Raw genomic sequence first — 21,890 nt, forward strand, 5'->3', positions numbered from 1 at the left:
CTGTTCTGTCTGTAGCTTCAGAAAACCTAGTGATTCTTTGGGAGGTTTTTTTTGTTTTTTTGTTTTTTGGTTTTTTTGCTCCTTTATTCTTTAAATTTTTCCTCTTAATTTTTTATAAAAGATTTTATTAACACTGATTTTTTCACATCATATTCGAATGCCATGTTTAACAAACAAGTATTCAAGAAAGGAATTTCTATATGCAATCACTAGCACATAGATTTTAAAACATAATTAAAATTAAGCTGAGACTTTGTATGTCATAGATACATATCGATCTAAATAACATGATGTCTATAGAGTATATATCCCATCATAGATTTTTATGTCTATGTAGTTATATTTATTTCTCCAAGATCATGTCAGTAACCGTGGATACCCTAATATTAAGTAATTGTTCTTGTACTGTTTAGATCTAATATCTACCTATCAAGTATGCCATGCGCCTTTTGTTCCTCTGGTCTTGACTCATCTTGCTCAACATGATTTGCTCTAGTTTCATCCACTTCCTAGCGAATGCCACCATTTTTCTTGTCTGGTGGCTATGTAGAACTCCATTGTGTATATATATGCCACATTTTTTGTAGCCATTCATCTGTAGTAGGGCATCTGGATTGTTTCCATCACTTGGCCATTGTGAATAGTGCGGAGATGAATATGGCTGTGATGTGATGCTCAGGGTAGATGCCCAGGAGTGGTATGGCTGGGTCGTAAGCAGGGTCTATGTTTAGTTTTTTGAGGAACCTCCAAATTGCCTTCCAGAGTGGCTGTACTAGTTTACATTCCCACCAGCAGTGCAGTAGGGTTCCTCTTTCTCCACATCCCTGCCAGCATTTGTCGTTGTCTGAGTTCAGAATATTGGCCATTGGGCTTGGGATAAAGTGGTATCTCAGGGTTGTTTTTATTTGCAGGTCCTTTATGACCACGGATGATGAACATTTTCTCATGTTTCTTTGCCATTTTAACCTTTTCTTTGGATAAGTCTCTCTTTAGTTTCCTTGCGCATTACTGATTGGTTTGTTGGGTTGGGAAGGGATTAGTTTTTTGAGTTCCCTGTAGATATTGGATATTAAGTTTTTGTCTGATGTATTATTGGTCAATATCTTTTTCCAGCTGCTTGGCTGTCTTTCTATTTTAGTAGCTCTGCCTTTGTCTGTGCAGGAACGTTTTATTTTTAGGTAGTCCCATTTGTTGAGTTTCTTTCCAGTCCCTGTTGTGACCCTGGACTCTGTTCAAGAAGTTTTTGCCCGTGTCTATGAGTTCCAGTCTCTCTCCTCTTCTATCCTGTAGCAGTTTCAGGTCTGATATTGAGGTCTTTGATCTATTTTGAGTAAATGTTTGTGCATGGTTTCAGGCTAGGATCAATTTTTATAAAAGTTTTCTGCATGTGGTTGCCCAGTTTTCCCAGCACCAATAATTGAAGAGGCTGTGTTTATTCCACTGTATATCTCTGGCTCCTTTGTCGAATATAAGTTGACTATAGGTATGTGGTTTTATTTCTGGATCTTCTATTCTGTTCCATTGACCTTCTGGTCTATCTTTGGGCCAATACCATCCTGTTTTTGTTGTTATGGCTCTAAAGTACAGTTTGAAGTCTGGTATTCTAATACCACCTGCATTGCTCTTTTTGCCTAGAATTGCTTTGGCTATTCTAGGTCTTTTGTTGTTCGATGTGAACCTTTGGATTACACCTTCTATTTCAGTAAAGAATGTCCTTGGGATTTTGATAGGGATTGTGTTGAAATTGTATATCAATTTTGGCGGTGTGTCCATTTTCACTATGTTGGTTCTCCCTATCCATGAGCATGGGATGTATTCCATTTCCTGGTATCTTCTTTGATTTCTTTCTTTAGACTTTTATGGTTTTCATTAAATAATTCCTTTATATCTTTGGTTAGGTTAATTCCTAAATATTTTATTCTTTTGGGAGCTATTGCAAATGGGATCATTTTCTTGATTTCTCCTTCTGTTTGTGTATTATTGGTGTGCAGAAAGGCTACTGACTTTTGAAGGTTGATTTTGTATCCTGCCACTTTGCTAAAGTGACTTTTTAGTTCTAGGAGTTTGGGAGTGGAGTTTGTTGGGTCATTCAGGTATAGGGTCATGTCACCAGTAAAGAGGGATAGCTTGATTTCTTCTTTCCCTATGTGGCTCCCTTTGATGTCCTTCTGTCTTATTGCTCTGGGTAAGGATTCTAGCACTATATTGAAGAGAAATGGAGAAAGTGGGCATCCCTGTCTAGTTACTGATTTTAAGGTAAATGGTTCTAGTCTTTCTCTATTTAGTATGATACTGGCTGTAGGTCTGTCATATATGGCTATAATTATTTTAAGGAATGTACCTCCTGTTTCTATTTTCTCTAATGCTTTCAGCATGAATGGATGCTGTATTTTATCAAATGCCTTCTCGGTGTCCAGAGAAATTATCATATGATCCTTGATCTTAAATCTGTTGATATGGTTACATTAATTGATTTGTGAATGTAAAACCAGCTTTGCATCTGTGGGATGAAGCCTACTTGACCATAGTGCATGATTTTTTAAATTTGTTTCTGGATTCTGCTGGCTAGTATTTTATTGAAGAGCTTTGTGTCTGTGTTCATCAGAAAGATTGGTTCTCTATTTTACTTTTTTATCATTTATGTATTTATGTATTTATGTATGTATGTATGTATGTATTTATTTATTTATTTATTTATTTATTTATTTATTTATGCCAGTTTGGGGCTTGAACTCAGTGCCTAGGCACTGTCTTTGGACTTTTTCTCAAGGCCAGAGCTTTACCACTTGAACCACAGCACCACTTCCAGCCTTTTTCTATGTTAGTGGTACCAAGGAATCGAACCTGGGCCTTCATGCAAGCTAGACAAACACTCTACCTCTAGGCCAAACTCCGGGCCCCATTTTATTTCTTTTATTTTTTGTTTATGTGGTATTGAGGAATTGAACCCAGGACTCATGCATGCTAGGCGAGTACTCTACCACTAAGCCACATTCCCAGTCAAACTCTTGAGATATAATAAAAACTTTTACATTAAGTCTGTACTTAAAAGTTAACATGTTTTCTATGCTTATTCTATAATGTAAGACATCTTATGAGAAATAGTATTGAAATCGAAGTCCTTTATACACTCTAGGAATAAAGTGAAATAAACTAGTATAATTTTTTTTCTTTGTTCAAATAAAAATAAAAACCCCTTTGAATTGGCAAGAAATTCTTTGTGTTCATCCAAGCTCAGCCCTGCTTATTTATAATGAAAACATCTACAGGCTAGCATGTGAGTTAAAATCGTAGTTACTGGCCTAGCACACTGATGCTCTAAGTTCAAACCTAGTATCTCCCTTCCCCCAAACCCCCACCAAAAGTCAAACCACTGAAAGTTGAGAGTGGTTCACTTGAAGGTGCGAGGGTTTACTGCCTGGCAATCAGGAATAAGATCTTTCCAGCTGTAGACCTATTGCTTTCATAGATCCTCAGCCTTCAGTGGCTGCTTTGCTCATTCGTCTCTCTGAGGATGTAACGAATCTGTCTGCCACCAGGTAGGGTGTTACTGGACTCCAGGCTGCTGTGCACCAGCTGAGGCGTCGGGGGAAAGGGCATCGAGGTTGCCATTGCTGCTCTGGCCTTGCCCCCTCCTCCTGGAAACCAAGGTCTTTCAGCAGTGGCCATTGAAGTCTCATGAGGAGGTTTTTTTTTTTTTTTTTTTTTGGCCGGTCCTGGGGCTTGAACTCAGGGCCTGAGCACTGTCCTTGGGCTTTCTCAAGGCTAGCATTCTACCACTTGGGCCACTGCACCACTTATGGGTTTTCCTGTGTATATGGTACCAAGGAATGAAAGCGGGGTCTTTGTGTATGCTAGGCAAGCACTGTACCACTAGGCCACACTCTCAGCCCCCTGTAAGGGTTCTTATGTGAGCATAATTTCTGTTTCTGAGGGAATATAGTTGCTAGTTCCTGTCCTGTGATGCGTCCTTGTCCTCACTGGGTTACATAGTCTACCTTTCTCTGGGTTCTCACTCAACCCATTTCTCCCCCACCCCCAACTCCTTCATTTGTCCTGTGGGGTTGGTACATGGACAACAGGGCCTGAACTTTTAGTTCACGTTCTTTCAGTTCGTCAGCTCTGTTGTCCAGGAGCACCTAGCCTGTGTTAGGGTATCTGCCCAGGCCAGAAGGCGTTCTGCAGTCCCTTGACTCGTGTCCTAGACTCTCCTTAAGCCCCCTCGCCTGAGCCTGCTGCTGAAGTGCACCGCGTGGCCGGCACTCTGCTCTAGTGAGGCGGTGTCTCCTTGTATCTCTAGCCAGAGTTATTGGGAGAGGCCGAGACCCTGCTGGCTGGGGTAAGGGGTCCCTGTTACCTCAGTAGACAGCCTGCCTTGCCCGGTGCATCCTTGCACAGGACAGGGTGAGAGGCAGCAGAAGGAAAGCTGCTGAGGTGTGATGAGGCATCTTGCAAATGCTTCACCTGAAGCACTTAATTTTGTGAAAGCTCAGAGGGGGATCTTGTCAGCCCCTGTGCTGTGCGTGGCATGCAGGACCTGGGCGTCCTATTCAGAGCTGGTTAGAGCTGCTAGGTGTGGACAAGGGAGGGCTTTCCCCCTCTGCCCGGAGCTGTTGAGGGTGACTGAGAAGTTCGCAAGGAGGAGTGTTTCAGGTGTTGGCTTTTACTTAGCCGACCTATTGGCATTCTCTTTGTACTTCTGGGGCCTTCACAAGGGCTCTGGTCTGAAGCTGTTGTTCCCATTGACAGGCCACTTTCAGGATGTGTCTGATTTTATATATTGAATTCTTAAATTGTGGTTTTAAAGAGCACCAGGACATAAAAACAGTGCCAAACCACCCTTGGGGCCATGTTCACCCAACAATGAAGACTTTTATTTAAAAAATAAAGCCATGGGTCATTTATACTGCACTGTTTGTTTTGAATTAATCTGCTGATGTTTAGCAGAAGCAAACCTCACTCACCTGCTTTGTTTGTTCTTTCTGTTCCTCAGGCTGCCTTCCAGGAGAATGTGGGGAGACAGGTACGGCCACTTTATAAATCTTTCATTTCCCGAAACTTCCTGTAGGTTTGAAGGTGGGAATCTTGAAAGCTGTGACTTCTCTTGCATTGTTGGATGTGGGTAAAGAATGTAGCTTACTACCTCATGGGCTGGGGATACTGACACTATATCCCAATGCACTATGAGGACCTTCCCTCACCGCTGAGGGCAGCACATGAGGGCAGCTGCACCGGTGTAGAAGAAGCTAGTCCCCTGCTGAAGTGGAAGCCAGTTCCCTTGGTATTAGGTGTAGTTTTATTTTAGGAGAACCTCCAGCCCATGACTCCTCCTCATGGTCGTTAGTGTTAGAGCTGTACTTCAGATGTTGGCATGTGTCCTCCAACTCTAAAGCCTGTCACAGGTCAGCCTTATCTAGAAAGTGGGGTCATGTGAGACCCAAACATCAGAGTGTGGGGTCAGGTAGGCAGGAGGATGGGCTGGAGGTTAGAGATGGGCTAGGATTGACTTGGGTAGGAAGGAGGATCCCTAGAAACACATGTCTGAGCTCAGGGATTCATTGTAGCTGTGGGCCTACGTGTGCCACTGTAGGAGAGGAACAGAGCCAGGCTGAGGGTTAGGGTATGAGGTCAGAGCGAGGTGGAACGGATAGGAGCTGAAGCTGTGTATTCTGGATGAAGGACTCAGAAGTTACCACGGGCAGCCACATATGGTGAGAATATTAGGGGAGCCCCGGAGTATGAAGTCTGCTGGGGCACGCACTCCTCCGTCCAGGCCTGGCTCTCTAGACACATGGGTCACCAGAATTGATGACATTCTTCCCATCTGCCTTCTATCCAACAGTCTGTCTGCATGCTAGCCTCCTGCTGCCCCTGTGTGCGTGAGGCCACTGAGGTGCCTCCCTCAGAAGGAGAGGGTAGACAGCTGCCTGGTAGGCCCAAGTCTTAGCCTCCTGCCTATTCTGTTTTTGTCCTCATTCTTTGTGGCCCCCAACCCTGGGCCATACTGGGATGCTTCCCTGGGCCCCTTGCCAGTTGTGTGCTGCTGTCTTTCTGAAGAAGAAGAGGTGGTACCTTTACCACAGGTTGGCTGTTTCAGTCCTGCCACACGAGGACACAGCAAAGCACACATGTGCTGTGGTGGGGCCAAGAGCAAATGACAGCAGGAGTTTGCTGCTCACGCTGCAGCCTGGCCTTTGCAAGGATTTGTTGGGTCACAGGCCACCTCTGCTCATCATGGTGGATTCCTAGCTGCTTCTAAATAGCTCCAAGTCCTGGTTTCCAAGTGTGGCTGTGACTTGAGGCACCTTTCTTCATTTAGGCAGTTTCGTATCTTTGCTTTTTCCTCCAGTTTCTTTTTGTTTACATCAGGGCACTTTCCCTCATGGAATTGATATTTTGACTGCAGCTGACTATTTTGCCGTGGGCAGCCTATCTAACTGCTTCCTAGTTATAAGGTAAGCTCTAATGTTTATCAATCAAGTACAATATTCTCTTTGAAAAGATGTCAAAATTCAGCTTCCGACATTTTCTTTCCCAATCCTGGAAATCCCTACGTGAAAAATAATTTATGTGGAAAAATTAGAAATTGTCCGGGTGCTGGCGGCTCAACAGTCCTCGTTGCTCAAGAGGCTAAATATCTAAGAATCATAGTGTGAAGCCAGCCCACGCGGGAGAGTCCATGGGACTCTTTTCTCCAGTTAACCACTTAAGGTGGGGTGGGGGGGAAGGACCACATGGCACTAGGGCTCAAGTGGTAGAGCACCAGCCAGCCTCGAGTGAGAAAAGCTTGTTTCCAGTCAACTTTCTCAGGCATGTTCTGTTCATTGTCCTGTTTGGCTGGTGCTGCTCTGTTCAGGGCTCAGGGTCTTCAGGAAACAGCCACAAGCAAAGCTGTGCGTGTCCTTCTCTATGACAGCTCTCCTGCCATTTGTCACAGGTCTGTGTCTCTCTCAAATGAAACCTGAGATTAGAAGTGACTGTTTCTGTTTCAATAAAATGTTTCGAAGCTGAAGCCATCTCTGGGTTACTTATCTGATGAGCAAGAAAGGGATACTTGGGAAATCAGGTCAAATAATAAATATTTAACATCCGAACTATAGTTTGCAGAAATCAAATCAAATTATTTCTACTTATATGTCTAAGTACTGGGAAAATTACTTTACTTGCCTTTGTTAACCCATTGTAATACTAATATGAGTACAGGTTGTGACTATAAAGTGATTTATATACTTTGTGTTAGAAAATCATACCACTGTATTTTTTTGTTTCATTACTATTTTATACCTTCAGGATAGATTCCTTAACAGCCCTACTGTACAGACCATGCAGACACAACATTTTCAATACGCAATTTTGGGAGATTGGCCTATCCTGAGAGGAATTTAGCTACTGTTTTTAAAAATTATAATTTTATTGTCACTAAAGTGATCACCTAAAAAAAAAAATTAACGGTGTCATTTGTTCTCAGTATTTCATGTCCCTTTGTGCCTACTGGTTCTTTCTATGTTCATTCTGTTTTCTCTGATTTTTTTTTTTTTTTTTTTTTGGTGGGTAATGGGGCTTAAACTCCCTGAGCTCTTCAGCTGAAGGCTACTTCTCTACCCCTGGGCCTGGGCGTAGTCCCAGAGCTCTTCAGCTCAAGGCTACCACCCTACCCTTAAGCCACAGCCCCACTTCCCCTTTTCTAATGATTAATTGGAAATAAGAGTCTCTTATTTTGTGGTGCTCTGTGGTGCTGGGCTGGCTTTAAACCCTGTAAACCCTTACCGCCTCCTGAATAGCTAGGATTACAGTCATGAGCCACCCTGCCTGGCCACCCAGAACCTTTTTCTGTTATTTAGTTAGTTAGTTGCCAGTCCTGAGCGCTATACTTGGGCTTTCCTCAAGGCTAGAGCTCTACTACTTGAACCAGAGCACCACTTCCAGCTTTTCTAGATATGTGGTACCAAGGAATCAAACCTGGGTCTTTGTGCATGCTAGGCAAGCAAGCAAGCTACCACTAGGCCACGCTCCCAGCCCCCAGAACCTTTTCTTAAAAGCTTAATTTTTATATGTCTGTTATATGCTGTTGCTGATGTTTTCCAGTTGTAAGTAAGGGTGTGAGGGAGGGTCTTGGCAGGATGAGTAGTTGGAAGTCTACTTCATGGTTCACATGGAGGACCTGTGCACCCGAGAGGCAGCCTGCAGGGCCCCCGGGCCTCTCCCACAGGCCTTGTCCTCCACCTTCCTTGGGCCTCACGTAAGTGGGGTACTGTGCTCTCACCTTTGGCCTCACACCCTAACAGTTCACCCCGTTACTGATTTCATGCCAAGAGATGTTCCCCTCTGGGTGCCTTAGGCTTTGCCCACTCATTAGTACTGTCAAGCCAGGTGTCGGTTTGCCTGGCCATTTCCGGGAATCTAGCGATCTCCTTACTTGTTCCTTGTTCCTCATCTTGCTCTTAGGAAGTAACTGTTGTTTATATTATTGTTGTTGTTATTGTCGTCATCATCATCTTCATCCTCATTATTTATTGGTACCAAAGTTTGAACTACAAGCCTCTGTGTTATGCTGATTTGCTTTGCTTGCTCACAACTGGCACTCTATACTTGACCCATGCTTCCAGCCTGGCTTTTTGCTGATTATTTTTGGAAGTGGAATCTCTTGGTCTTTTCTGTTGTATCTGGCTTGAATTGCATTCCTCAGGATTTCATTGAAATTACAGGTGTGAGCCACTGGTGCTTGGCTTTTATTTATTTATTTTGAGAGGTGGATTTCAAACTCACCAGTCTCCTGCTGCCGCTTCCTGGGTGGCATATAGGTGTTTTCATGAGGCTGCCTTTTCCAGGATTCAGCACTGTCTTTCCTAAGACGGCTGCTAGTTGGTTGTGGAGCTGGGGCTGGCCTCAGGCTGCCTCTTCTTGATTTGCTCCCTCCCCTGAGGATCCAAACTTCTGCTTGCTTCAAACCGGGGGTCCTGCATCCTCCCATGCCTGCTGTGGGCTCCTGCCTGGCTGCGCATGTGTCTGCCTATCAGGCATGTGACGGGCCCATGTCACTTGTAGACTACTTGTGATGCTTTCTCTTGCTGACTTAGATGTCCTTGTTGATTTGGAAGAGTTTATTTTAAAGAAGTATCTACAGTGATATTAACAGATAATTTTTCACCAGCACCTGGCAGGATTCTTTTTTGGGGACATAAACGTATATATGTATATGTATATACATATAAATATTTATACATATATATACATACAAATATATGTATATATACGTGTGTGTGTGTGTGTGTGTGTGTGTGTTGTAAAGGTGGTATACAGGGAGGTTACAGTTATATAAGTCAGGTAAAGAATACATTTCTTGGGGCCGGGAGTTTGGCCTAGTGGTTAAAGTGCTTGCCTAACATGCATGAAGACCTGGGTTCGATTCCTTGGTACCACATACATAGAAAAAAGCCAGAAGTGGTGCTGAGGCTCAAGTGGTAGAGCTCTAGCCTGGAGAAAGTCCAAGGACAGTGCTCAGGCCCTGAGCTCAAGCCCAGGACTGGCAAAAAAAAAAAAAAAAATACATTTTTTTTTTTTTTTTTTTAAATCAGTCATGGGGCTTGAACTCTGGGTCTGGATGCTATCCCTGAGCATTTCAGCTCAAGGCTACTGCCCTACCCCTGGAGCTACGGCCCCACTTCCGATTTTCTAGTGGTTAATTGGAGATAAGAGTCTTGTGGACTTTTGTGCCTGGGCTGGCTTTGAACTGGGAACCTCAGATCTCAACCTCCTGAGTAGCTAGGCTTACAGGCGTGAGCCACTGTGCTAAGAGTACATTTCTTTTTGGACAATGTCACTCGCCCCTTCTCTTGCTCTCTCTCCCCGTTTTTCCCTCCCACCGCCACCCACAAGTTCATTTCAAAAGAGTGTCTGGTGAGGCCGGGCACGAGGGAATGAAGGTCTGTGAGACTCCCATTTACCCACAGAAAACCAGCAGTGACGCTGTGGCTCCATGTGGTAGAGTGCTAGGCTTGAGCTGAAGAGCTCAGGGACAGTGCCGGCCTGAGTGCAGGCCCCACGACTGTGTCCAGGGAATCGTCCTTCCACACGTGCTCCCCTGTTGCCCCACCTTTTCTGTGTCCCCTGCCCCTCCAAACACTGAGCAACCCATTCCACTCAGAGATCCTTCTTAAGTTTTTCTATGTTCCTTTGAAGAGTTGAGATGTCTCCTTCTTGTGGTGCCAGGGAGGAAGCATTCTAGGCAGGTGCTCACCACAGGCCACTCTGCAGCCCTGTAAACTTACGGAGGCATCGTTCACATCCATTATCTCCCATGTAGTGCAGTGCAGCATGTACTGATAACATGCACACCTGAGGACCTGGTACCTGTTTTGGACTAGAGGGAGGGGCACCACCTCTGTGGCCTGTTCTGTCCAAGACACCCACTTTGCATAGTGTTGGATGAACAAGGCCCTTTGCAGAATGCTTTCTAAGAGCAGCCACAAAAATGGTCTCTTATACCTTCTAACTCAGTACGGTGGTTTGTGACCCAGCCCTACTGTACAGCTTGTACATTGCTGGGTCTCTGCTGCTCTGTGGCCAACCGGGTCATCTATTCATTCTGCCCACTGGTAAGCAGTTAGGTTTTTTTCAGTTTTTATTTGTGTGCTTTTTTAAAGTTATCTTCAGTTATAAAAAAGGGTTTCAATTCAACATCTCCATTTATAAGTATAATACATCTAGATCAATGTCATCTCTTCCATTCTCCTTACTTACTTACTTACTTACTTTATTTATTTATTTGCCAGTCCTGGGCTTGAGCTCAGGGCCTGAGCACTGTCCTTGGACTTTCTCAAGGCTAGAGCTCTACCACTTGAGCCTCAGCACCACTTCCAGCTTTTTTCTATGTATATGGTACCGAGGAATTGAACCCGGGTCTTCGTGCATGCTAGGCAAGCACTGTACCACTAGGCCAAACTCCCAGCCTCCATTCTCCTTATTTTTTTCAACCTTATTTCAAATTTTTTTTTTTTGTCTGTTGTGGCACCCTACCCCTTTGAGCCACAGCGCCGATTCCGGTTTTCTAGTGGTTAATTGGAGATAAAGAGTCTCACAGACTTTAATGCCTGGGCTGGTTTTGAACTGTGACCCTCAGATCTCAGCCTCCCAAGTAGCTAGAATTATAGGAGTGAGCCACCACACCCAGCCTCAATTTTTTTTGGGGGGGTGCAGTCCTGGGGCTTGAACTTGGGGCCTGGGCACATTTTTTTTCTAAGTGGGCTAAAGTGGTATATACTCGTTTTTGTGAGTTGTCTCTCTGTGTCTCTGTTGGAAGTCCGTTCCGCTGTGCTGCTCAGTGGCTGTCAGGCGCACCCAGGCGATGGGGCTGCCCCTGTGCACAGGGCGGCTGTGCTGCGTGTGTGAGTCTGTGTGGAACACTTTCCTCCGTCTGCTCACCGCCTGGCCCCACAGGCTGGGCTGCCTGGCTCGTGCTGGTGCTTTTGAAGGCAAGGCCAAATTGTTTTTGAAAGTAATTGTATAACGTGCTTCTTCTTGAGCAGTATTCTGGAAGGAGCAGGGTTCTGACTCCTTCCAACCCTCATTGTTTCTTATTATTGTCTTTTTTAGTGTGTTTATTGCTGGCTTTCCAGAATATACCCAGTCACTGATAGACCATCTGGTCACCTTGAAAGTCAACCACTGGGATGGGTAAGCTGGATTTTATGTTTCTCTAATAATTCTTCCCCTCCCCCCCAAAAAGGAGAAATTAAATTGAATCTGAGTATATTTTGTCATTGTAGCTGTCATGCTTTACGATGATGACTTTTGAGAAGGAATATGAATTCTGGTCTCCATGCCTTTGTGTTGGTTAATGGTTGGTCTTCAGTATCACAGACTGTGGGGGATGTGTTCTAGCTTCTCTAAGGACTGAGGCCTTACTACCACTGCGTAGCGGAGTAGCCACACTTGTGCAATCTGAGCATATTTCCAGAGCTCAGAGCCTTTGGCACGTGACTTCTGCTGTCCACTCAGGTTGTTTGTGGTCCCCTGCAAGGCCAGCACCTTTGTGAGCTTACATGTAAGACACACCAGCAATGGGGACACAGATTTGCCTTTCTTTTTTCATACCAGCTTATCAGCCAACGAAATACTTAAAACCGAAATTGAGAATGTGTAGCCCAGCTGGGTGCCAGCAGCTCACGCCTATAATCTTAGCTACTCAGAAGGCTGAGATCTGGTTCAGAGGATTGTGGTTCAGAGCCAGCCGGGGCACTAAAGTCCATGAAATTCTCATGCCCAATTAAGCACCAGAAAACTGGAAGTTGCGAGTAGCTCAAATGGTAGAGTGCTAGCCTGGAACTGAAGAGCTTAGGGACAATACCCAGGCCCAGAGTTCAAGCTTCACGACAGGGAGGGAAGGAAGGAAGGAAGGAAAGAAGGAAAGAGGGAAAATGTGTAGTCCATGAATTGGACTAAATCCTTGAGCTATTGACTGTTGCTGTATTGTTTGTTTCCTGTTTCAGTCATCTCAATTTTTCCCTTTTGTATTTTGAATGGGAGTCTTATATTTGGTGCATGTATACCTGACATTTGTATGTCATACTAATGTATTTGTCCTTTGTCCTTACAAAATGTCCTTTATCTCATGTTGTTTCTTGTCCTAAAGTACAATTGTATTGAACCATTGTGTACATAGGCTGGCAGGCTTTTCCTTCAAAGGGTCAAATAGTGGTATCCCAGGTCTTTGTCTCATATATTTTATTTTCTTCATACAACCATTGAAAGCATAAAAACTACTCTTAGCTTAAGGCCTTAGATCCACATTGTAGCAGAGGCCAGAATTCTGTTCTTTTTTGATGGAATAACACTCTACATTTTACTTATTCATTCATCGGTTGATACATCAGGGGGTAGTTTCTGCCTCGTGGCTGTGGTGGTGAGTGCGGGCTTACCAATCCCTACTTGCTAACAGTGCTCCCCTTCTCTCAGAGCCATTCGAGAGCTTTCAGCCAAGGCGCTGCACAACCTGACCCCGCGAGCTCCAGAGTACAGTGCTGTGCACGGTAGGTGTGGGTCCCCCTCTCCTGCAGGCTCTCCACACACATGCGCACACAGCAGGGAGACGCAGGGAACTCTAAAGGTGATGTTCTCTGTCTCTGGCTAAAGCTGTGGGATTTACCAGGGGACAGAACAAGAAGACGACAGCAGGATGTGTACACTGGGAGCTTTGGGCAGTGCCGGAGTCGGGGGTCGTCCAGATTGCAGACCATGGGATTCATAGGACTCATGGGCAGTGCCGGAGTCGGGGGTCGTCCAGATTGCAGACCATGGGATTCATAGGACTCATGGGCAGTGCCGGAGTCGGGGGTCGTCCAGATTGCAGACCATGGGATTCATAGGCAGCGCGGGCTGCCGTGGTTGATGAGGGTTTGAGGTGTGTTAGTGTCTGTAGCTCAGTCATGTGGTCACGATTTGGGATCTTGTCTTTTCTTTCCTGAATGCCAAAGACAGATGCTCTTTGGTCTGAGCAGAAATGAATGAAAAATTGGAGCACAAGCTCCTTTTGAGCATGTATGTCCTTTTCTCTGCCTGCTGCCATCAAGAGCCCCTAGGAGGCCATGTGCAGACAGGCAGATCTGCAGACAAGATCTCCTGTCCCCTCAGTCGGTTACAGGTGTCTAAGAGCTGAGGTGCCTGTGCTAGTCTGAATATGGTGTCATGCCACATCCTGCCTCATGACAGTGCCTCAAAGGCAGCATCCAAGATAGCACACAGGCTATCCAGTGTGTACATGCCAACCTACTAGCTGCCTTTCTCTTGCAGTGTTTCCAGCCCTGCTGTTGAAGACATCGAGTTCAGATCTGCACACACGGCATGGGTCCATTCTTGCCTGTGCGGAAGTCGTTTATGCCCTGTATAAGCTGGTAGCTCAGAGGGACAGGTAGGAGATGCCACTGTATTTATGGTTCATCTTGGAAAGCCATGTCTTTGTGATTTGGAGTTTGGGAACATCGTTCTAACTTTTTTATCCTTAGTAGTTACAGTCTTTAGGTTCCTGTATTTTGTTTTAAGGTTTTTCAGTGGCTGGAGTCTGCTGAGTCTGAGGGTATCCCTGTAGATTTTTTTTCTGTTGGCTTCATGCATAAACTCATAGCCCAGTAGGAAGTACAGGGATGTGCAGAGGCCCAGAGGATGGCTGTTCCAAGAGCTGCTTGATTTTCTTACTTTACTGCTCATTAACTCCTCTCCATGTCTGTGACCTGGCTCTTGGACTCCAGCTTGAGAAAACCTGTGATTTGAGTCACTTCCTGTTACTGTGGGTGACTTGGGCAGGGTAACAGTGGGCGGGGTTGTGGTTCCTGTTTCTAACCACCAGACCTGAAGCAGGCATGGTGCCCCCTGGCCTCAGCACAGCCATGGAATCAAAGTGACTCAAAGTGTCCCTGCTGATTGCCCTGCTTGGTTGTGGCTGTGGGGAAGGGGCCTGGGCAGAGTGCAGAGTTGTTTTCTGGTTGGGCCATGCAGGGCCCAATCTTGTTCCAGCAGTGCACCACAGTGGTGCCTGTGTAGTGCTGTTTACCAGGGTGCACATCCGAGACCCGCCAGGGGCTGGCACTGCCCCGCCCGCACACAGCAGGGCTCATCGTGAACTTGCACTTCACCAGTAGGCTGGGCTCGCTTGCAGCAGTGACTTAGGTGAGCGGAGCCCGTGAAGTCCGCATTCCTGGATGCCAGAGCCTCTGTGAGCATCCACCTTGCCAGGTACTTTACTTCTGTAGCAGCTGGCAGGAGCCTGGCACTTGTGGAGTCCTGATGATGGGATTGTCTCTGCCTTAGCAAACTGGCCAAATGAGAGCTTTACAGGGCTCTGATGGCCAGTGGCTGTGTCTGGCATAGCTTTATCTGAAGTCAGAATTGGGAATCCAGAGAGGACCTGAAGGAGATGCAGATGCAGGTCCTTCTGAACCCACCTTTTTTTTTTTTTTTTTTTTTTTTTTTTCCTTTCTGTGCTGGGCTCTGGCTTGATGCTTGTGACCTCAGCTCTGTGTTTGACCTTCTACAGGCCTGTCACTGACTACCTCGATGAGAAGGCGGTGCAAGGCCTGAAGCAGATTCACCAACAGGTTTGTGTGACCCTCCTGAGTACGGAGCATACTCCTTGCATACAAAGCATTATGCACCTGGGCTGTGTGCCCATTAGGGTTTCCACGTGTGACTTGCTGGGGTCAGTGCTGTGGCCCTAGTACACATTTTCTGGTGGCTAGAATTGTTCAAAGTTGTTCTGTGGTCTACACTGCACAGTGTGCTCCATGACCCCCTGGGATGCCTGAGCGCTCAGAACCCATTAGATGGAGGGATATCTTGTCCCCATCTGCACTAGACAGGTGTGTCCTTGCAGAGTGGGTTGCATACCCAGATGCACACTCTCTTAGGATTAAATCCAGAGTTTTGTGTGCATCTTTCTCTGGAGAAAAGTTGAGTGCATTCCGGAATTTTTGAGATTCTTAATGCCTGGGATGACTCAGAAGCTAAAAGCACGAAGTAAATGATCCTTTCAAGATCATCTGAAGAATTAAGTCTTGTTCCAAGTAGTTTTTTGTGCCTTCATATTTTCCCTTTATAAGGCAGTAAGCTGGTCATTTAGTCTCATGTCCTTATTGTGTTCATGCACTAACTTTACGGCTTTGGCAATACCATTTGGTGAGCTTTCCTTATACTTCTCTCTTTAGAGTAGAACCTGACGTTCTTGACATCCTCGGAGGTGGGCATGAGGCTGGGAGCTAGCCTAATGAGGCAGAGCCACATTCCTGTGAATCAGGGCTTCCTATTTCTGTAAAATAAAGATAATAAAAGATCATTTCTTTTAGTTTTTGTAAGAACTAAAAATGTACTTAGCAAGTTTAGTGGCGGCCAGTGCAGGTAACCCTAGCTATTCAGGAAAGGGCACTCTTATGCCCACCCCCAGGAAACTGAAAGTGGCACTGCGTCTCAAAATGGTGCTACTAGCCTTGAGCACAGAGGAGCTCGGGAACAGCTCCCAGGCCCCAAGTTCAAGCGTCACAACTGAGCAAAAAAAAGAAGAAGAGTTTAGTGGCAGTAAATAGACATCCAATAAGTTTTAGCTGAGGATGATGCCTTGAAGGGCTTTGTATGTAATTCCCTCACAGACAAGAATGTCTGTGGTTTCCTTCAAAGGAGGCTAGGACTTGGTCCCTGGGGCCAGGAAGTTTAGTCCTGTTCTCCCTCTGGGTAGCCACTCCTGTTCCTACTTTTCTCTGCCTTAGTTTCCTTACTGAGATAAGTCACCTAGGAAGCTTAGCCAAGGCCTGGCTGAGAGTGAGGTAAGATTCTGTCCTGAGACTTCCTGGTAGGCTCCTCCACCCCGTCACCATTCCTTTGTTGGTTTTTGTCAATATTGTATATGCACTTGTCTTACTTAACCCAATTTTCTATTATTTATTTTTAGCTTTATGATCGTCACTTATACAGGTAAGCCTTGCAGAGTTAATGTTGACTCTTGTGAGAACATATCAAGAGCTGGCTGAGCTGACACTGCACCTCTAAGCAGCTGAGTTGCCAGCTCAGCTTTGCTCTGTCCTTGCTCTTAGGCTCTGTGTTTACTTTGTTTGAGGAGGTGCAGCTGTCACTTGACTCAGTGTTCAAGGTGCACACTCTCAGATATCTCATTTATTTATTTATTTTTATGGGTCATGGGGCTTGAACTCAGGCAAGAATATAGATAGATAGATAGATATAGATATAGATATATTTTTTTTGGTGGGTCATGGGGCTTGAATTCTGGGCTTGGGCGCTGTCCCTGAGCTCTTCTGCTCAAGGCTACCGCCCTACCCTTATGAGCCCAGCCCCACTTCCCATTTTCTAGAAGTTAATTGGAGATAAAGAGTCCCAGGCCCTTTTGTGCCCGGGCTGGCTTTGAACCTTGATCCTCAGATCTCAGCCTCTTGAGCAGCTAGGATGACAGGCGTGAGCCACAGTGCCCAGCTTCTTTGTGTGTTTTTACGACACTGATAGGCTCTTTAGAGGGACCCCTTTTCCATGTCTAGACCAGCACTTGTCAAACAGGATTATCCACAGATTCTCATACTCGTGACTCTCGGTTTCATTTTCTTCACAGCTTTTTGCTATGAGTGAGTGGAGCAGTAAGCAGCGTGTTGTTCTCTCGAAGGGTACAATTTCCCCCTCCTGCCTCTGGTTCACTGTTGCTCTAGACTGTCAGGGGAGTACAGGCGGTGCACATGGACCTTTGAGCTGGGCAGCTGCTGGGAGCTCTCAAAGGGCTTAGTTGTCCCAAGCCTGGTCTGTGGGGCCTGTGGGAATTGGCTGCTCGGTCACTTGTCACATGCCTATAGTCTTGTGCATGTCTGTCCACTGAGGTCTTCTGAAATCTTCCCATTCTTGTTTATCTCATAGCCTACTCCTAAACTCCATCCAGGTTTGAGTAAAAGTTCTGCTTGCCTGCCTGCCTTCCTCCCTTCCCTTCCCTTCCCTTCCCTTCCCTTCCCTTCCCTTCCCTTCCCTTCCCTTCCCTTCCCTTCCCTTCCCTTCCCTTCCCTTCCCTTCCCTCCCCTCCCCTCCCCTCCCCTCCCCTCCCCTCCCCTCCTTCCTTGTTGGTTGTGGGGCTTGAACTCTTGGCCTGGGTGCTGTCCCTGAGCTCTTCATCTCAAGGCTACTGCACTTCCCCTTGAACCACATTTTTTTTTTTTTGGCTAGTCCTGAGGGCCTGGCGCTCAGGGCTGAGCACTGTCCTTGGGTTTTCTCAAGGCTAGAGCTCTACCCCTTGAGCCACGGCACCACTTCTGGCCTTTTCTGCGTATGTGGTACTGAGGAATTGAACCCGGGGCTTCATGCACGTTAGGTGAGCACACTGCCACTAGGCCATGCTCTTGGCCCAAGTTCTACTTCTTTAATGGCATGATGCATTGACTGCCAAAAATTTTGTTTAAGGTATTTAATTTTTGTAGCATTTGCTAGACTAGCAGAAGAGACTTTTTATTACTCTAAATAGTGATTTAGAGAGGGATCTGATTTCGTGGGATGGTACTGCAGAGCCTCTGCCAGTGGCAGAGCAGAAGGCACACTGTGTGAGTGATGACAACTAGGGGTAGCTGCTGATACCTGTATTTCTCTCAGTCCACATATTTCGGAATGACATTTGAGGCCAACTGAATTTCCAGCAGGGTAGCCAATAGCGAGACGCTTAGGGAAGTTGTATAAGCCATGTTACTTCTCCAGACGAGCTTTGGCTCACTCGTCATTCTCCAGACATTGGCAGACTAGAAGTAGGGGTCTTTTGTTCTGCTGTTGCTGTCCTGTGGAGCGTTCATTAAATTATGATTTATATGCAGTAAAGTTAATCAGTATGAAAACCTTTGCCAGATGCACAGTTCCTTGTCATCTTTGTGAAGAAGGGGCTTCATGACGCCCCTACTGCTGTACCCCATCACGGATCTGCTCGCTCTCCCATCACAGACCTGCTTTCTGCTGCTTAAAACTTTCTTCTGCTCTTTCTAATCTGCTGGTAATTGCACTTGATATGATTCTTCTTTTCAGATTTCTGCTTTCTAATTTCTCTTGACATAACCATGATGTTGTTTTAATACCTTTTCTATTCATCTTGCTTGTTTCCTTCACCTTTTCAGACCTAGGAAGGATAGGACAGCTGTTTTGATGACCTTGTGTGCTAACTTACCAGCTTTGGCATTTCTGGTTTGATATAATTGATTCTTTTCTTGGTTCTTCATTGGATTCTTACCTTCTGGAGTTTTCATTTTGTGGACTGGATTGTTATGTTCCATTTATTTATTTATTTGCTTGTTTATTGCCAGTCCTAGGCTTGAACTCAGGGCCTGGGCACTGTCCTTGGACTTTCTCAAGGCTAGTGCTCTACCACTTGAGCCACAGCACCACTTCTGTCTTTTTCTTTTTATGTAGTCCTGAGGAATTGAACCCAGGGCTTCATGTACGCCAGGCAAGTTCTCTACCACTAAGCCACCTTTCCAGCCCATGTCATATTCCTTTTAGTATATTTTCTTCTCTTTTGTATGTTTGGGTCCTTTAGGTCTTCTTGAAGCCTTTCTGTGTGGGTGTAGAGCAATGTTAGCCAGTTGCTAGTGTCACAGTGTAGCTTTCCACCCTGATGGATTAGGGGCCATTCCCAGCCTACTTGGCTCCAGGAGGGGCCTATTTTCTCCTCCCAAGTGTTTTCTCTCAGGCCAGTCCTATGTCCAGTATCAGCTTAGTATCAGCCACAGGCTGCCCTACTCCACTGTGGTCTGCAGCTGCTCTGGCTTTGCCCACATCCATTTTCAGCTCCTTGGCACGACAGGATGGCTAGGTGTCAGTCTCACTACTCCCTACAGTTCTCTAGGTGTTATACTGTCTCCCAGACTTTGATGTATGTGGTCTAGTGTTTTATCTGTTTATCTAGCCAATGCTTCTTTGTCTGGACCAGAAGCCACAGCCTCCTCAGTTGGTGTTACGTTCCTTGTCAGGGGCTTCTTAGCACTACTGGGCAGGTGCTAGTGCCGGGGCGGGGGCGGGGGGGTTTGATTCCTGTCTGGTTTGGTTGTGACAGAACATTAGTGTGCTCTTGCTCTGGCACACTGTGATGAAGCATGTGGAATTCATTCTGCATGTCGAAAGGTATTCTTGGTGCTATGAGGAACAAGTGCCCCAGCAAGCTGAAAGATTGCCAAAGGATGGTCTTGTCACAGCCAGAAGGTGGTGTAATACTTCCAGTGACGAGTTTACCTCACTGACATAATATTTTTTTGGCAGTTGAAGTTTTATCTATTGCTTGGTGGGATGTGTAATGTTTTATGTAGTAGGAGATTTTTTAACTGGAATGTTCTCATTGGCTTTTCAGGGGCCTGGGAGGAGAGCTCATGAGACAAGCAGGTAGGTCTTGAGGGCAGAAGCGGCCGAGCCCTTTGCTTGGGCCATGGAACAGCATCCTGAGATACTCACACCTTTCCTTTATCCCTGACCCTCCTGTAGTCACCGGTGGTGGTGGTTGTGGTGGTTTCTTCTGGTGGAGGTCACATTCTGAGAGCCAGCTGATGGGCCCTGGCATCTGCTTCTCTGTGCCTGATGCTCCAGTTCTCAGATTTGGGGCCTCTGATCAGTTTCGGCAGCCTTAGGGCGGCCGGCCATACGGTGGATGCGCCGAGCCTAAGGAACAAGGGGAACCTCTCCCCTTTGAACTAGAATCTACATTAAATGTAATAGAGAGCAAAAAATGTGTTTTCAAGTTATCCTGAACACAAGAGGCCATCATGTGACTATCTAGGTTCCCTGTGGTCTACTTAGCCGAGCCTGTTAGAAAAGCCAGGCACTCAACGTGGATTCTCCTGGCTCTTCCTCAGCCTCTGCCTGTCAGTCCTGGCCTGCAGGTCCAGGAAGAGCCACCAAGGGGGCATGAGCAGGCCTGGGTGGGGCAGTGTAGTCGCCTTCCCTGGTTGGAAAGTTGCCTGATGTGGTCACTTGGAGGGTAGACATGAGAAATTTAGGTCCTACACCCAGAGGGCAGGAGTTACTCAGTGTGTGGAAGCTGTCTCTCTCCCCCACCACCCCCCATGTGCACGTGCGCACACACACACACACACACACACTGTTGTCGGCCACCACTACTACTCTGTTTTTACTTGGTATTCTCATCTTGAGGGTGGTCTGTAAGTGGAATCTGATTATCTTTTGAGCTCGCTTTTTTATAAGCACAGTGCCTGAGATCTGTGCAGGTGGTTCACGTCTTCATTCCTTTGTGTCCCATTTTCTGTGTTTATTCTCCACAATTTACACCATTCATCTATTAGAGGATATTGGACTGTCTTCTGCCTTTGCTGGCAATTAGGCATCTAAGAATGTTTGTGTATAGTGTCTGTATGAACATACCTTTTCCCTCGCCTTCCTTCCTCTATCCATTGCTGGTTTGTATGTCTCATAAGAAGCATTCCAGAGTGGCCACCATGTGAGAATGGAACTTCAGAGGATGTTTGTGACTGGTAGGTTTTCCTGATCTGGTTTTGTAGATCTTGACATCATGCCACCTAGCAGAAGTAACAGTAGTTTCACAGGCAGAAGCAAAAGAAACAAGTTATTTGTATGTGGAAGAATATAATGAGTATGAAGTCAGTGGACAAAACATAGCTAGAGGAAGAAATTTATATTTCAGTTGAGAGATTCCTAAAGTTGCCAATAAAGAGGCAAGCATTTGGGGAGATACCGAATACTGCACTAAATTAGAGCAAGCTCACATGGGCATGCTCGTCCATCATATGAGCTTGCCCAGCATCATGCGGAGAGACCAGAGGATGTCACCTTTCAGAATGCCTGCAGGTAATGAGGAGAAACCCTGGTGACACACACGACACCAGGATTCTCTCCCTAAGTGTGGCACCTGCAGTCTTGGCTGAGTCGTGGCACCTTATAAGCTCCGGGGGTAGGTGGATTGTCTGCCTGTCTGAGGTGTGGTTATAGCTGTCTAAATGGAAAGGGCTGAGTCCATCAGGAGAAAGACTGAACAAGTCGGTCTGCGTTCCTTTTACAGTGAGTTGTACAGTGAAGTCTGCTGTAATTCTGTTGATGGGTAGCAGAGGGTGAGCACTGGGGACATGTGCACACGCCTGCAGCCGTCCCTGGTTCTTCCACACCCTCTCCTACTGGCTCTGTGGCACAGAGGGCCAGAGCCTGGCCATGGCTGTGTGGGTCATGAGCTCTGAGAAGGCCAGGCTTCTAGTGTGTCACAGGTGTCCTGTAACCCCAGCTGGTGGATGATGGGCTGTAAGGGTGGGAGGGGAGCCGTGGTTGTCACTATTGATTCTGAGGCTTGGGTGCCGTGGTAGAGCCCTCGGCGTCTGTTCGGTGTGTGTGTGTGTGTGTGTGCGTGTGTGTGCGTGTAAGTGAGC

At 46.1% G+C, this 21,890-nt stretch overlaps 1 protein-coding gene across 1 annotated transcript in view; it reads left to right on the forward strand.

The window, feature by feature from the left end:
* Tbcd (tubulin folding cofactor D) overlaps positions 1–21,890 on the forward strand; it is a 148,688-nt gene that overhangs the window by 93,257 nt on the left and 33,541 nt on the right. Inside the window, exons 16-23 of the mRNA XM_090351442.1 lie at positions 4,994–5,023; positions 6,370–6,455; positions 11,593–11,673; positions 12,955–13,028; positions 13,789–13,906; positions 15,029–15,089; positions 16,433–16,455; positions 19,853–19,884. Coding sequence (XP_090207568.1) covers positions 4,994–5,023; positions 6,370–6,455; positions 11,593–11,673; positions 12,955–13,028; positions 13,789–13,906; positions 15,029–15,089; positions 16,433–16,455; positions 19,853–19,884 — 505 coding nt within the window. The remainder of the gene's footprint in view (positions 1–4,993; positions 5,024–6,369; positions 6,456–11,592; positions 11,674–12,954; positions 13,029–13,788; positions 13,907–15,028; positions 15,090–16,432; positions 16,456–19,852; positions 19,885–21,890) is intronic.

This window comes from Megascapheus bottae, chromosome 17, assembly GCF_031878675.1.
Source record: "Megascapheus bottae isolate mThoBot1 chromosome 17, mThoBot2.hap1, whole genome shotgun sequence".
NCBI classification, from domain to species: Eukaryota; Metazoa; Chordata; class Mammalia; order Rodentia; family Geomyidae; genus Megascapheus; species Megascapheus bottae.